The sequence below is a fragment of the Apostichopus japonicus genome, chromosome 16 (genome assembly GCF_037975245.1).
Source record: "Apostichopus japonicus isolate 1M-3 chromosome 16, ASM3797524v1, whole genome shotgun sequence".
NCBI classification, from domain to species: Eukaryota; Metazoa; Echinodermata; class Holothuroidea; order Aspidochirotida; family Stichopodidae; genus Apostichopus; species Apostichopus japonicus.
In genome coordinates this window covers 24,843,691-24,860,228 of record NC_092576.1, presented here as the reverse complement: position 1 = coordinate 24,860,228, position 16,538 = coordinate 24,843,691, and the positions used below count along the sequence as shown (strand labels likewise).

General features: G+C 37.4%; 1 protein-coding gene across 1 annotated transcript; it reads left to right on the top strand.

The window, feature by feature from the left end:
- The first annotated feature begins 2,718 nt into the window (after positions 1-2,718).
- LOC139983007 (U1 small nuclear ribonucleoprotein C-like) lies at positions 2,719-16,216 on the top strand. The gene is made up of 6 exons (XM_071996323.1): positions 2,719-2,969; positions 4,995-5,050; positions 5,856-5,898; positions 7,449-7,557; positions 12,228-12,464; positions 15,312-16,216. Exons 2-6 carry the CDS (start codon positions 5,046-5,048, stop codon positions 15,455-15,457), a joined length of 540 nt encoding a protein of 179 aa, XP_071852424.1. The 5' UTR covers positions 2,719-2,969; positions 4,995-5,045; the 3' UTR covers positions 15,458-16,216.
- The last annotated feature ends 322 nt before the right edge of the window (positions 16,217-16,538 follow it).

Below are 16,538 nucleotides of genomic sequence, written 5' to 3'. Positions count from 1 at the left end.
TCAGTTGTAGAATGCAACAGTTTTTAATTCATCAAATCCATGGAGGTTTCACACATGAGAAAGCTTTGTTGAATTTCAATTACCCTAGATGGTATGATTCCTGACTCTCTTCTTTTGACTTAATTGGTAGTCCAGATTGGACTTTTGATCTCTTATTGTCCGCAACCACTTGTTTTAAATGGAAAGAGTACTCTGATCATAATACATAGACTTGTGAAGTCATTTAATGGACCTGACAGAGAATACCCAAATCTGAGGACACTGATTGGTCAATTTTTTTGTGCCACAGTGTTGAGGCACAGAAGCTATGCCTTATGTGTGCTAGTTTATATAGTTCTTTTTTCATTTTAAAGACTTTTAGGTTCTCCCTAATAATGAAAAAAGAATTAATTGTTGTCTCGTCTCAAATATATCAGGGATTCCATGAAGGAATTCTCTATGTATCTATCCTCTGCTTGTTTTTTTTAGGAAAAGAGATGCATACTATAACATATAAGAATAGCAGTTGTCTCTCTTCTTTATTCAGCTCATATCCACAGATAATTTATATTGCCAACATTAAGATATGAAAAGAACAAAAGGTTTGTCATATCAGTATTGCAAAAATATGGGACAAAATCATGGAAAATTGCTGTGAATGTACCATCATGTTTCATAGTGTGACCCATATATGTTCTACTGTGGTAAAATCATGGTACAATTATGGTAAATTTACCATAGTATAATTGCACCATATAGTTTTACCCTATTTTTACTGTGGTTAATCATGGCACAATTGTAGGAATTTCACATATGTAGTTTATGTACCATATAAACTTACCCTACTTTTACTACAGTAATATCATGGTAAAACTATGGTAAATTTACCGAAGTAAATGTACCACGCTTTTACCCTACTTTTACCGCGGTAATACCATGGTAAAACTGTGGTTAATTTACCGTAGTAAATGTACCGCACTTTTACCCTACTTATACCGCAGTAATATCATGGTAAAACTGTGGTAAATTTACCGCGGTAAATGTACCACACTTTTACCCTACTTTTACCGCGGTAATACCATGGTAAAACTGTGGTAAATTTACCGTAGTAAATGTACCACACTTTTACCGCGGTAATACCATGGTAAAACTGCGGTAAATTTACCGCAGTAAATGTACCGCACTTTTTACCCTACTTATACCGCGGTAATACCATGGTAAAACTGCGGTAAATGTACCGCGGTTGATTTACCACAATTTTACCACACATTTACCCTATTTACCACACATTTACCATAGTTTACCGCGGTAAAATTAGGGTACATTTTTTGCTGGGCACGGTGCCTGTGCTGTTAATTTTCCCAGGTACCTTCCCAATCACTGTGAGCTCATCCCCTGTGTAACACCTGTTTGTTAACATTTTTGGCACGTTGCCAAGGAACTTTTTAGTTACGTGAGATCTGTAACCGCCGAGGTGGTTAGGCTATTTGTTATACACTTAACTATGGTAGGATATTATTTTTTCCGTATTTTTGGAAATTCTAGAAAATACTTTCTTTTCCCCCCGCTTAACAACAGATGTGGTCTTACGGTATATTCATAAATGGATGCACTAGAGCCTTGTTTACATGACATTAGTTGCATTTAGTACGATATGCCAGTTTTGTGTGAATTTTTCGAAAGTGTTTTGCTCGATCTTTCGTAATATTTGAAAATGTGTACCACCTTACTTCCCGTACACAATTGGTCATTTCTCTACTGATTTTCAGTTTTTTTTCCTCTATACGGTCAAGTGAATAAGTTGTACATTGAGTATAAACTCAATAAATTATAACTTTTACATTGTGATCGACAGTTCGTAACCTAATTAAGATGCAATTTTGCAAGCATACGTTAACACTGTAAGCAACTTGTAAGTCGTTACGATGTTAAGGCTCACATTTACTGCATCCAGTTTATTTTGACTGTTAAAAAATATCGGTATCGTATCGGTATCGGACCGATATTGGGATGATAATATCGGATATCGGCCAAAACCGATATTGGTGATATCGGCGCAACACTAGTCATTACAATAATAATGATAATAATAATAATATAAGTTTAACTATTTGCCCGATTTTCACAAAAATATCTTGTGGGGGGGGGGGCTGTGGCCCCCAGCCCCCCGTCTCCTACGCCTATGTTGGCTACTGATATTATTTTCAAGTCTATATATCGCTCAAAAAGTCCACCTGCGCGGCTTGCTAATTTTACTCCTGCACGCTCCGTTTTCCAACAGAAACATGATGACTTCCACCTGCGTAAGAGGTGATGATTTCCCCCAACCACCCAACCCTAATCCCCAATGTGTTATCACTCTCGCTTTATTCTGGGGATCTGCAAGTAATGTACCAAAACGGGGACAAGATTATGTTTCGAAAACGAATTAAAACTTAACGAAACGCCAACGGAGAAAAAAAGACCTTCTCGAAGTAACAGACAACATGATCTTGTATAGCTGAGTCACAAGAAAGAAAAATTGTGACTCGAGTCTGATTCGTGTCTACAACACCGCCTGTGTGGACAAATCTTTAAGTATAAAAGCAAAAACAACATTTCAGCTCGATTGATGTCATATATCATTATCCTTGGGACTGAATACTGTAGGCTACCCATTGCAATGCCATTGGTGATGATGTGGTTATTTGGCGTTCCATACATACATACAGTAGCTCTGTTCTTATTACTAACAAGGTCGGCGTGGGTACGGCGAAAGTACGTGGTCAGTTGGTATAGAAGTGTACGAAAGTCATATGCGCCTAGCCTACAATAGCATTATATGACATGTAAACAGAACTTATTACAGAGCTACGAAGGACTGGAGCACAAGGCTGTGAATGGAATCATCGATATATTCTAAGTTAACCAAATCGAAGAAAGGTCTATCGGTAGAACCCAAATAAGACTAACTTATCTATAAACACCCTTGGGGTTTAGTAACTGTACAGGTAAGCAAGGACTGCTAACGATACGTTACAACAGGTTACAAATAAGTTGCTTATTGTAGCCTATGCTAGGTTAGGCCCAGCTAAGTCAATGTAGCCTACTACAGTACTTAAGCCTAATCATAAATCATCTTTCACTATGGTGGAGACCACCTTTGTTGTTTGCTAGGATATTTTTTAATGTTTGGACTTCCACTAATAAAAGGTAAGGGACAAAATGTAACTAGGCCTAATTACATTGAACCTTGCCCTAACTTATAGATAGGCCTAGCCCATTCCATATGTACCATATGCAGACCTGTCAACCTGTTTGACCCCAAAATAGGGAGAATAAACTTTTTCAGGGCCAACAAACCGGGAGAATAAGGGGAAAATAGGGAGGTTGGTAATTTTCAACTGAAATTATATAAATACTCCTAAATAAATAGTCTACAGTACCGCTCATATATAACTGGACATGTGTACGCGCACAGGATCGTATAAAGACGCATTTAAACAAGTACAATCTCGTATAAAATCGTTGACAACAAATTGCCGCGTAGACACCTCATATAATCCCTGTACGAGTTTATACGCAGTTTATGCTATTGTGCTCAATGAATAGGGATTAAAGTCGCCGAAAGAATTAGTGAGATGTTTGAAACAGCCGTTTCTTAAATCGTAGTTAAAGGTGTGATACTAACCTAGCATCTAAGAGGACGCAGGTAAAGTGTTTGCCAGCATAGAACTTAACTGTTTTTTGTCATATACAAGTAGCCTACATGCGAACTGCACACATTTGGTACGCCGCTTAAACAAACAAGTGACAACTTGTGTTTATTAAACTTGTGCACCACGGCATATGCACAGTGCACGCCGTACTACTGTACTGTATTCAGGACTCGACCAAGGCCAATGTACAATAACGACATTGGGCGAAGTGTGAGAACCGACAAAGCAGCCTGATATTGGTCGAGAGTCCCGCACAGCACTGTGTCAGTCGTAACGTGTTTATAAACAGTCAATCTATTTTTAGAGTACACTTATTACGCGATAGGCATAGAACAAACTGTTGGCTATATTCAGAAATTTCGCAAGTGATGACACATTAAAAAAAACGAGAGAATAGAATATGAAACCAGGAGGCGGGGAAATTCGGGTAAAAACCAGGAGTCTCCCGGTAAAACCGGGAGAGTTGACAGGTCTGCATATGAATGGGTAAGCTAACTAATAACAGTCAGTGAATAGGTGCATCGAGTGAATGAGTCTGTCGGGTAGTCAAATGGTACTGATTCTAAATTAGTACCTGAACCTTTATTGGTAAACCACTGTCAACCAACTGTTATTAGTCATCTAGTCTCCTGTTTGTTGGACAATCTTGAAAGTAGTGAAATTGCTGATATGTATTCCCAAGTGGGGGGAGGGGGGAAGAGGGGGGGTTACTGACTGTTTTACTTAAGAGATTTTCACAATGAATTGTTTGACCACACATAAACAAACTACTGTATGCAAAGAGTAAATTATAAAGAAAAAATACATACTGTATAGAGAGAAATGCCCAAAATACTAAATTGTTTTCATGGTTTATTTTACTTATGTTAGTTTGTACTTTGTAGTATATATATAGTATATATACCTTGAATTATATGTGTGTTGTTATGATATGTATTTGTAAATTCAATTGTAGAATGGTTTTGGAAGCAGCAACTGCTGTTGCATTTGAGGCTTAAGCTTGTCAAGTTTGCATTTGTAATGTCAGTTTGTTTGTTTAATAACTTTCACTGTATGTGTGTTGATACCTGGAAACTTTTAGTTTAAGTTTTGTCAACTTTAAATTATAATCTTATCTTATTAGAAATGTCAATCCATTTAATATTTGATCCAGAATGTTGTTCCACTATAGTCATTGCTCATGGGCTCTACACGAGGACCTTAACAATAATTTAATAAATATCTTCACCTGGATGTCACAGCTTGTAGCCTTTTTATTTCTTATTGATTTATTTTAAATGATTTATAATATCATGCTTTTCATTATATATTCTTTAGGTTTGCAGGACGTCCTTATCCATCTGCCCTTGTGCATTGAATACATCTGAAATGAAGTAAGTTTCAATTCCCATCGGATCTGTTTAAAGGGTGTGAAGACTCGCGCACAAAGAAACGTCTCATGCCGGTAATATGACCCAGTTTCAAATGAGGTGTAACAGAAGTGTAAGACACCACCATCGATCCCAGCAAACACACACACAACTTGCTACCGTCGGTAATTAGACACCAGCGTACAGTCAATACATACAGCTACTGTACGGTCAATACCCACAACACAGTGTATATAGCAGCGATGGACATCTCAGGTCTAGATAAAAGATAACAAGGTATCACGTTTCATTACTGTCTGCATTTTGTAGCGACAAAAAGAAAACTTCACTTGCAAGCAACATAAAGTTGACTTTTTCTTAGCGCGGTACATGGTTTTTGGGCAAGTCTTCAATGCCTTTAAGGTGACATGGTATATGTGTGTACTACTAGTACACACATACTAGAACACACATACTAGCCCACACATAGTACACCCTCGTAGACACTACTAGTACTATTGCTGTGACAGGGTCTTCTACGATCGAAACGTTTATTCCTTCCACTTAAGTTGCAGCTGATACTACAAAAGTTCATCTTTTTATTCTTTGTTTGTACCATCTGTATTAATATAGTAATTAATATTTGAGGTAATTATATGATATACATCATTTACTTTATCGCTCACATGGAAACATCTAACTTTCATTCTCAAAGTTACTCTAATTTACTTCAATGTGAATGTATAGTACGTTATTATTGATGTGCATGCATCTGCAGTATTTATTTTTGCTTTGTTATAATTTTAAATTATTGTTTGTCTTTCTACAGGTACTACTGTGACTACTGTGATACATATCTTACTCATGATTCTGTAAGTTACATAGTTTGTGCACTGCATCCCATTACATAGTCTGTGCACTGCATCCCATTACATAGTCTGTGCACTGCATCCCATTACATGTAGTCTGTGCACTGCATCCCATTACATAGTTTGTGCACTGCATCCCATTACATAGTTTGTGCACTGCATCCAATTACATAGTTTGTTCACTGCATCCCATTACATGTAGTTTGTGCACTGCATCCCATAACATAGTTTGTGCACTGCATCCCATTACATAGTTTGTGCACTGCATCCCATTACATAGTTTATGCCCTGCATCCCATTACATAGTTTGTAAACTTTTTTAGGCAAATCTCACGATTCCTGATATTTTGTATAATTTCCATCCCAACAAAAGTTGATTTCTACAGGAAATGTTCGTCTAATATGTTATCAGCTTTATAGGGCCGTGCATATATGCTTGAATATGGAGAACAATTCTCTTCATCAATGATTGTAAAAAAATGCATTCTACCAAATGTTGCATTGTGTTCTGCAGCACTCAGGTGAGCACAATATAATCAAATGTGTACTTTTACTGCAGAGGTGATGTGCTAAAACCCACAGATATCTCTATGTCACAGGATGACTTTGATTTAGCCCAATTCTTTGCATTTTTTCTTCTCCATTATTGGGATGAAAAATTGTAAAATCTCCCTAATTTTGAGAAATCTTGGCATATCTGTCTGCCTGTTGTAGGTGCTCTGCCCTCCTTGTCTAGATGTAGTTTGTGTGTGAGCTGTGCAGGTTTAGTTTAGACACAAGTAATCTGATGAGAGTGAGCTAAATTGTTTCTGCTACAGCTATGAATATATGTATGTACAGTATTGATTGTCTTTGTATTCACATATTGAGTGAGGCCTCTCTGGCAATAGAAACTGATCAGAAAGTCTCTCAACGATTAAATCCCATGGCTGACATGTTTCTGTACCTGTATACTGTGGCTTCACAAAGTTTCTGCAGTGGTGCTTGCTCTGTGTGATAAATTCCAACGTGGAGAGATCGCATCATCGCAGCACTTCAGATTGCCTTGAATTTCTCTCTGTCACTCTATGTAAAGTTGTGGCAAACTTATATCAATATTTCCTGCAATGATCAATGAATGGTTTTCTTTACCTAAGAATTGATAACTTCTTGTTACTTCACTTCCTAGTACAAGTGAGATTTCAACCAGATTTTCATTAGTAGAGAAGTGAATCTCGAAGCGGGTTCCTTCTAAGATTTCCAGTATACTGTACCATATCAGTACATTTACAGTGTGTACTTCTACTACCGCTGCCAATAGGAAAGTACCCAAGTGTATTGAAATGAATGAAAATTATCTCTTTATTTCGCTGTCTGTTCCAACTGCATTGTTCCCTCACTACAGTATTTGCCGTGCAAACAAACATATCAGTATCGTAGCTTAAATATGGCAATCATTTCATATTTCATAAGCACAGTAATAGGAGACCTGTATAAACAAAAGGAGGGAAGTTAAAGAAAGTTCATGTGAAATTTCTTTGAAAGCATTTCTCACATTTTTGGTCTGTTTGCAGCCGTCAGTGAGGAAAACGCATTGTAATGGCCGGAAACACAAAGATAACGTTAGAATATACTATCAGAAATGGATGGAAGAGCAAGCACAGACCTTAATCGACAGAACAAGTAAGTAATCAACCAATTACCGTCACAGTCATTACTCATACTTCAAGCAAGTCTACGGACTAATAATTGTTTAAGTTTTATTAGTTCTGTTGGGTCCGGATCGATTGTACCAATCAGGTGCTTGGTTGAAGATAACATCTGAAGGATCATTATTTATGTTTCATACTTTGAAGTTGACTAGGAGAATATTTTGACTTCTTCATGTTAGACAAGTATGCCTATGAATCAGGAAATGTTGGGTCATATATATTTATTTGATTAATGGTTTTGTGTTCTGATTCTAAGAATGTTGTTGAAACAAAATTTCAGGTCGTTGACCTTGCCAAAGTCTCTTATACTGTACGCAAGCTTGTGTTCTGATTCTAAGAATGTTGTTAAAACAAAAGTTCATTTCGTTGCCCAAGTCCTTATACACAGGCTTAAGTATGTACATTTCATATCCACTTCTTACGGAATGAAAGTGTTGGTTAAATGTAATATGGTTGTACCTAAAACCTGCCTTGAATATCAAGGACAGTTTTGCAGCCATGATGTAAACACATGTAACAGGTAGTAAACAAAGTAGATTCAGATATCTGTGTGTTAAATGCATAGAGTAGATTCAGATATCTGTGTGTTAAATGCATAGAGTAGATTCAGATATCTGTGTGTTAAATGCATAGAGTAGATTCAGATATCTGTGTGTTAAATGCATAGAGTAGATTCAGATATCTGTGTGTTAAATGCATAGAGTAGATTCAGATATCCGTGTGTTAAATGCATAGAGTAGATTCAGATATCTGTGTGTTAAATGCATAGAGTAGATTCAGATATCCGTGTGTTAAATGCATAGAGTAGATTCAGATATCTGTGTGTTAAATGCATAGAGTAGATTCAGATATCTGTGTGTTAAATGCATAGAGTAGATTCAGATATCTGTGTGTTAAATGCATAGAGTAGATTCAGATATCTGTGTGTTAAATGCATAGAGTAGATTCAGATATCTCTGTGTTAAATGCATAGAGTAGATTCAGATATCTGTGTGTTTAATTCATAGAGTAGATTCAGATATCTCTGTGTTAAATGCATAGAGTAGATTTAGATATCTCTGTGTTAAATGCATAGAGTAGATTTAGATATCTCTGTGTTAAATGCATAGAGTAGATTCAGATATCTCTGTGTTAAATGCATAGAGTAGATTCAGATATCTCTGTGTTAAATGCATAGAGTAGATTTAGATATCTCTGTCAACCCTTTTTAATTACGGTCGCCATGGTCGCATTGGCGACCACAATTCTCGGCTGGCGATGAGAATTTCTGGAAAAATTAATGCTAGTCGCCAGACCTATAATACTGTGGCGATCAGTTTTTGCAACTGAAAATTTCACTATGATGAATTTATATTGTCACGAAACTGTTCAAAATTTTAAAATGACAAGTTCGAGTTGCTATATTATGTAATAAAATGAAAAGAGATTTAATCTGTCTTAGAATCTTTAAAAAGTTTAACTTACAAAACTGTCGATATTATGAAACAAACTACGTTCGGCAAAGCTCCGTTTCTAGACTGCCTAACAATGAACAGCGTGCACTATACTGTACGTACATCAGTTTACAACTGCAGTGTTTAACCTTGCCGAGCAAGTTGCAACCCCCTGTCTAACACCTGTTTCTTAACATTTTTGGCACGTTTCCAAAAAACTTTTCATGGAGTAAACTATTTTGGCTCCACTCTAGAATTAATTAGGTCAGTCAGTAAAGGATCGGTAAAGTTATGCGAAATATTATCTTAGACGCTCAAGAAAAGTAGGTAAATATCCCCGTAACATGAAGGTAAGTAAAACACACCTCAAGCCAACCGACTCCTCCGCATGAACAAACCAATCTTTTCCCCATGATACACGAGGCACAGTCTCTACCATACAGACATAGCACGATATCATGGCCCCGATAGCTACGGTATGGCCATATTTATAAAAGTAAACCTTGCAATCCCATGTTTTAGGCCACTTGGCACGATTAACTAAAAGCTAAATATTGTTTTCATGTCCTTGTAAAGAACGTCAACTTCGCAAAATACAATTATAGTTGTGTTTTTGTTGTTACGTGAGATCCGTAACCGACGAAGTGGTTAGGCTATTTACTATACACTTAACTATGGTAGGATAATAATTTTTCCTTTTTTTGTGGAAACTAGAAAATACTTTCTTTTTCCCCCGCTTAAAACCAGATGTGGTCTTATGGTTGATTCATAAATGGGTGTACTAGAGCCTTGTTGACATGAAATTAGTTGCATTTAGCACGATATGCCAGTTTCGCGTGAATTTTTCGAAAGTATTTTGCTCGATCTTTCGTAAAATTTGAAAGGTGTACCAACTTACTTTTCGTACACAATTGGTAATTTCTCTACTGATTTTCAGAGTTTTGTTCTCTATACAGTGAATGTTGTAAAGGACGGGTTTTAACGAAGTTCAAAAGTCAGTCAATGAAGTTGATAAACTTGATTTCTTTTCAACTTTCTTAACCATGGAATACTAGAATAACATTTACACATAAAACGGAGAAAGTGCGCGTATTGTACACATGTACAGTCTAGTGCTACTTGATGTTGAGCCTAGGCCTAGTGTTTTTTTGTACTAATATTTAGCATATCAAAGTGGCGATCACATTTTCATTCTGGGCGACCAGAATTTGGGGAAAATAAAGATCTAGTCGCCACAGGATTTTCCTCCTGGCGACCTCATTCACTGGGGAATTAAAAAGGGTTGATCTCTGTGTTAAATGCATAGAGTAGATTCAGATATCTCTGTGTTAAATGCGTAGAGTAGATTCTGATACCTGTGTGTTAAATGCATAGAGTAGATTCAGATATCTGTGTGTTAAATGCATAGAGTAGATTCAGATATCTGTGTGCTAAATGCATAGAGTAGATTCAGATATCTGTGTGTTAAATGCATAGAGTAGATTCGGATATCTGTGTGTTAAATGCATAGAGTAGATTCAGATATCTGTGTGTTAAATGCATAGAGTAGATTTAGATATCTGTGTGTTAAATGCATAGAGTAGATTCAGATATCTGTGTGTTAAATGCATAGAGTAGATTCGGATATCTGTGTGTTAAATGCATAGAGTAGATTCAGATATCTGTGTGTTAAATGCATAGAGTAGATTCAGATATCTGTGTGTTTAATGCGTAGAGTAGATTTAGATACCTGTGTGTTAAATGCATAGAGTAGATTCAGATATCTGTGTGTTTAATGCATAGAGTAGATTCAGATATCTGTGTGTTAAATGCATTTATGTAGATTCAGATATCTGTGTGTTAAATGCATAGAGTACAGTAGATTCAGATATCTGTGTGTTAAATGCATAGCATAGATTTAGATATCTCTGTGTTAAATGCATAGAGTAGATTCAGATATCTGTGTGTTAAATGCATAGAGTAGATTTAGATATCTCTGTGTTAAATGCATAGAGTAGATTTAGATATCTCTGTGTTAAATGCATAGAGTAGATTCAGATATCTCTGTGTTAAATGCGTAGAGTAGATTCAGATATCTGTGTGTTAAATGCATATAGAGTAGATTCAGATATCTGTGTGTTAAATGCATAGAGTAGATTCAGATATCTGTGTGTTAAATGCATAGAGTAGATTCAGATATCTGTGTGTTAAATGCATAGAGTAGATTCAGATATCTGTGTGTTAAATGCATAGAGTAGATTCAGATATCTGTTTGTTAAATGCATAGAGTAGATTCAGATATCTGTGTGTTAAATGCATACAGTAGAGTAGATTCAGATATCTCTGTGTTAAATGCATAGAGTAGATTCAGATATCTGTGTGTTAAATGCATTTATGTAGATTCAGATATCTGTGTGTTAAATGCATAGAGTAGATTCAGATATCTGTGTGTTAAATGCATACAGTAGAGTAGATTCAGATATCTGTGTGTTAAATGCATACAGTAGAGTAGATTCAGATATCTCTGTGTTAAATGCATAGAGTAGATTCAGATATCTGTGTGTTAAATGCATTTATGTAGATTCAGATATCTGTGTGTTAAATGCATACAGTAGAGTAGATTCAGATATCTGTGTGTTTAATGCATAGAGTAGATTCAGATATCTGTGTGTTAAATGCATAGAGTAGATTCTGATATCTGTGTGTTAAATGCATAGAGTAGATTCAGATATCTGTGTGTTAAATGCATACAGTAGAGTAGATTCAGATATCTGTGTGTTAAATGCATAGAGTAGATTCAGATATCTGTGTGTTAAATGCATATAGAGTAGATTCAGATATCTCTGTGTTAAATGCATAGAGTAGATTCAGATATCTGTGTGTTAAATGCATAGAGTAGATTCAGATATCTGTGTGTTAAATGCATAGAGTAGATTCAGATATCTGTGTGTTAAATGCATACAGTAGAGTAGATTCAGATATCTGTGTGTTTAATGCATAGAGTAGATTCAGATATCTGTGTGTTAAATGCATTTATGTAGATTCAGATATCTGTGTGTTAAATGCATAGAGTAGATTCAGATATCTGTGTGTTAAATGCATAGAGTAGATTCCGATATCTCTGTGCTGTGTAGAAAGTAACCCATCGCCAACATTCCACTCTTAGGCGTATGTTTTAATTAGACATTCTCTGTTAAAATCTTTGTCTCTGGTCCTCCTCCTTCTGTAGCCGCTGCATTCCAGGCTGGTAAGATTCATAGTAATCCGTTCACCGGTCAACAACAGAAAGCTCCTCCTGGAGCCCCTGCACCCGCAGGGGCAAGGGTTCCACCACCTCAGAATTACGCTGCACAGACCAGACCACCGGGATTCCAGCCAGGCATGGGAGGACCAGACGGACCACCCCGACCAGGAATGATGAACCCTGGTCCTATGATGATGAGACCAGGAGGACCACCAGGACCAAGTAAGTCAACTTGGAGGGTACCCTTAGTCATTACTATAACTTGGAGGGTACCCTTAGTCATTACTATATCTTGGAGGGTACCCTGAGCCATTACTTCAACTTGGAGGGTACCCTGAGTCATTACTCCAACTTGGAGGGTACCCTGAGTCATTACTTCAACTTGGAGGGTACCCTTAGTCATTACTTCAACTTGGAGGGTACCCTGAGCCATTACTTCAACTTGGAGGGTACCCTGAGTCATTACTTCAACTTGGAGGGTACCCTGAGTCATTACTTCAACTTGGAGGGTACCCTGAGTAATTACTTCAACTTGGAGGGTACCCTTAGTCATTACTATATCTTGGAGGGTACCCTTAGCCATTACTTCAACTTGGAGGGTACCCTGAGTCATTACTTCAACTTGGAGGGTACCCTGAGTCATTACTTCAACTTGGAGGGTACCGTTAGTCATTACTATATCTTGGAAGGTACCCTGAGCCATTATTTTAACTTGGAGGGTACCCTTAGTCATTACTATATCTTGGAGGGTACCCTGAGCCATTACTTCAACTTGGAGGGTACCCTGAGTCATTACTCCAACTTGGAGGGTACCCTGAGTCATTACTTCAACTTGGAGGGTACCCTTAGTCATTACTTCAACTTGGAGGGTACCCTGAGCCATTACTTCAACTTGGAGGGTACCCTGAGTCATTACTTCAACTTGGAGGGTACCCTGAGTCATTACTTCAACTTGGAGGGTACCCTGAGTAATTACTTCAACTTGGAGGGTACCCTTAGTCATTACTATATCTTGGAGGGTACCCTGAGCCATTACTTCAACTTGGAGGGTACCCTGAGTCATTACTTCAACTTGGAGGGTACCCTGAGTCATTACTTCAACTTGGAGGGTACCGTTAGTCATTACTATATCTTGGAAGGTACCCTGAGCCATTATTTTAACTTGGAGGGTACCCTTAGTCATAACTATATCTTGGAGGGTACCCTGAGCCATAACTTCAACTGGGAGGGTACCCTGAGTCATTACTTCAACTTGGAGGGTACCCTTAGTCATTATTTTAACTTGGAGGGTACCCTTAGTCATTACTTTAACTTGAAGGGTACCCTTAGTCATTACTATATCTTGAAAGGTACCCTTAGTCATTATTTTAACTTGGAGGGTACCCTTAGTCATTACTTTAACTTGAAGGGTACGTACCCTTAGTCATTACTATATCTTGAAAGGTACCCTTAGTCATTATTTTAACTTGGAGGGTACCCTTTTTCATTACTTCAACTTGAAGGGTACCCTTAGTCATTACTTCAACATGGAGGTTACCCTTAGTCATTACTTCAACTTGAAGGGTACCCTTAGTCATTACTATATCTTGAAAGGTACCCTTAGTCATTACTTTAACTAGGAGGGTAGCCGTAGTCATTACTTTAACTTGGAGGGTACCCTTAGTCATAACTTTAACTTGCAGGATACCCTTAGTCATTACTTTAACTTGGAGGGTACCCTTAGTCATTACTATTTCTTGAAGGGTACCCTTAGTCATTACTTTAACTTGGAGGGTACCCTTAGTCATTACTATATCTTCGAGGGTACCCTTAGTCATTACTTTAACTTGGAGGGTACCCTTAGTCATTACTTTAACTTAGAGGGTAACCTTAGTCATTACTTTAACTTGGAGGGTACCCTTAGTCATTACTATATCTTGGAGGGTACCCTTATTCATTAGCTCAACTTCGATGGTACCCTTAGTCATTACTATAACTTGGAGGGTACCCTTAGTCATTACTTCAACTTGGAGGGTACCCTTAGTCATTACTTCAACTTGGAGGGTATCCTTAGTCATTACTTCAACTTGGAGGGTATCCTGAGCCATTACTTCAACTTGGAGGATACCCTTAGTCATTACTTTAACTTGGAGGGTACCCTTAGTCATTGCTATAACTTGGAGGGTACCCTTAGTCATTACTTCAACTTGGAGGGTACCCTTAGTCATTACTATATCTTGGAGGGTACCCTTAGTCATTACTATATCTTGGAGGGTACCCTTAGTCATTACTTTAACTTGGAGGGTACCCTTAGTCATTACTATATCTTGGAGGGTACCCTTAGTCATTACTATATCTTGGAGGGTACCCTTAGTCATTACTTTAACTTGGAGGGTACCCTTAGTCATTCCTTTAACTTGGAGGGTACCGTTAGTCATTACTTTAACTTGGAGGGTAGGCTAAGTCATTACTATATCTTGGAGGGTACCCTTAGTCATTAAATCAACTTGGAGGGTACCCTTAGTCGTTACTATATCTTGGAGGGTACCCTTAGTCATTACTATAACTTGGAGGATACCCTTAGTCATTACTTCAACTTGGAGGGTACCCTTAGTCATAAATTCAACTCGGAGGGTACCCTTAGTCATTTAGGGTACCCTTTGTTTGTAATATAACATCTATGGCAAATACTGATTCCCTAGCACCAAGACCTAGTATTAAAGTGATGATACTTTGGTGTCCCAATGTATCCTTTAGAATGCCATTTACTCTACATAACAAACCTACTCAAGCTAGGCCTTATACAGCACTTTTATAATTATTATTGGCAAAGCCCAATATTACAAACTGGTTGCATATTGTCAATTAAGTATCTGCTGTTTGCACCACAAAAAATACCCTTTGAATAGCTACACAGACTGTTAAACATTGCTGTGTGCTCGGGGGCAGGGAGGGTGTTCAATGCAGATAATTATCAGATTGTAGGGAGTTATTTGCATCATCATCATCATGGTGACTTCAAACAATTGCTTGTTTATTTAAGGAAAATCATGATTTGACGCTCTGCCTTCACCCATTATCTCTTTACAGTGGTCAGACCGATGGGTCCAGGAGGACCGATGTTGCCAATGGGTAGAGGTATGGGGCCTAACATGGGCCCAGGAATGCCACCAAACATGGGCCCAGGGATGCCACAAATGAGACCATTAATGGGGAATGTTCCCAGAAGAAGTTGATGATGGATCCCTTCTGTAAACCTGTACATAGCCACCGAACATGTTCCTCGTGGTTTGTTTCTACCGTTAAGTTTTTATAAGTAATCGTAGACAGGAGTTACACGCAGTTGACATTCTTAAGGTAGCGGCTGAAGCAGTTGGAGTTAACTTCCGACCTGGTTAGTCTCGACACTGTTGCCTGCAAAAATTGTATGCATTTTGATGAGTGCTTCAATGTGCAGCAGATAACCATGGAATTTACCACAGAATGTATATATGTAAAATGTTACTGGTGGTCATTTACAGTATCATACCTACTTGTAGTACAGGTGTGTGTATTGAGGTTCTAATGGTACGCTGGAACACCAAAATATTAGATTGTAACTTAAATAAGTCATTTATGTATAGCCGTCTTCTTATTAAGCTTTTAAATTTGTTTTATTCAGTCCATAAGTTTACACGAAAGACCCATTTGCATCAAGATGAAACTTCCCCCAGTGTTAATTTTTCTAGTTGCTTGAACTGAAAAAAACAAGTTCAAACTTGATTGGGACTTTCACTCAAACATTTCCAAACTGGTCATGTAAAACAGCATAGTTTGCTTTAACCTATGATGGCTATTGGGTTGGGTAGAAAAGAAAAAATATATAAAAAACTGAAAATGCCCTATTAATGCATAATCAACATGTAAACAAAGAATGAAGCCTCCACCACAAAAGGACTGCTGTGTCATGTTTAAACATGATGGAAATGACAAGAAATATACATTTTAGACCATGATTTGCTGTTTTCTAGTTAATTTGTTGTGTTTTGATGATATTTATCTTTGATCACACCTTTTCAGTTATCATCAATGACTGCGCTATGCATACTTCTGGCTTTTTGTGTAGATACTAGAGAGACCCTTTTATTTACAAGAGGTAGTCTATCGAGATTTTGAGATATGAAATGATTCACTTGCAGTATCAAATGGGACATTAGCTGGATTAACAGTTATGATTTGCAGGATCAAAATGGGTTATTTGCTGGATTAAAAGTTGTGATTTGCAGGATCAAAATTGGTTATTCCAGTAGCTGGATTAAAAGTTGTGATTTGCAGGAT

What these genes read in the sequence shown, in the direction of transcription:
- LOC139983007 (XM_071996323.1), top strand. An exon ending in CATATCTTACTCATGATTCT is followed by an intron (nt 5,899 to 7,448) that starts GTAAGTTACATA and finishes GTCTGTTTGCAG; the next exon opens with CCGTCAGTGAGGAAAACGCA. An exon ending in AGGAGGACCACCAGGACCAA is followed by an intron (nt 12,465 to 15,311) that starts GTAAGTCAACTT and finishes ATCTCTTTACAG; the next exon opens with TGGTCAGACCGATGGGTCCA.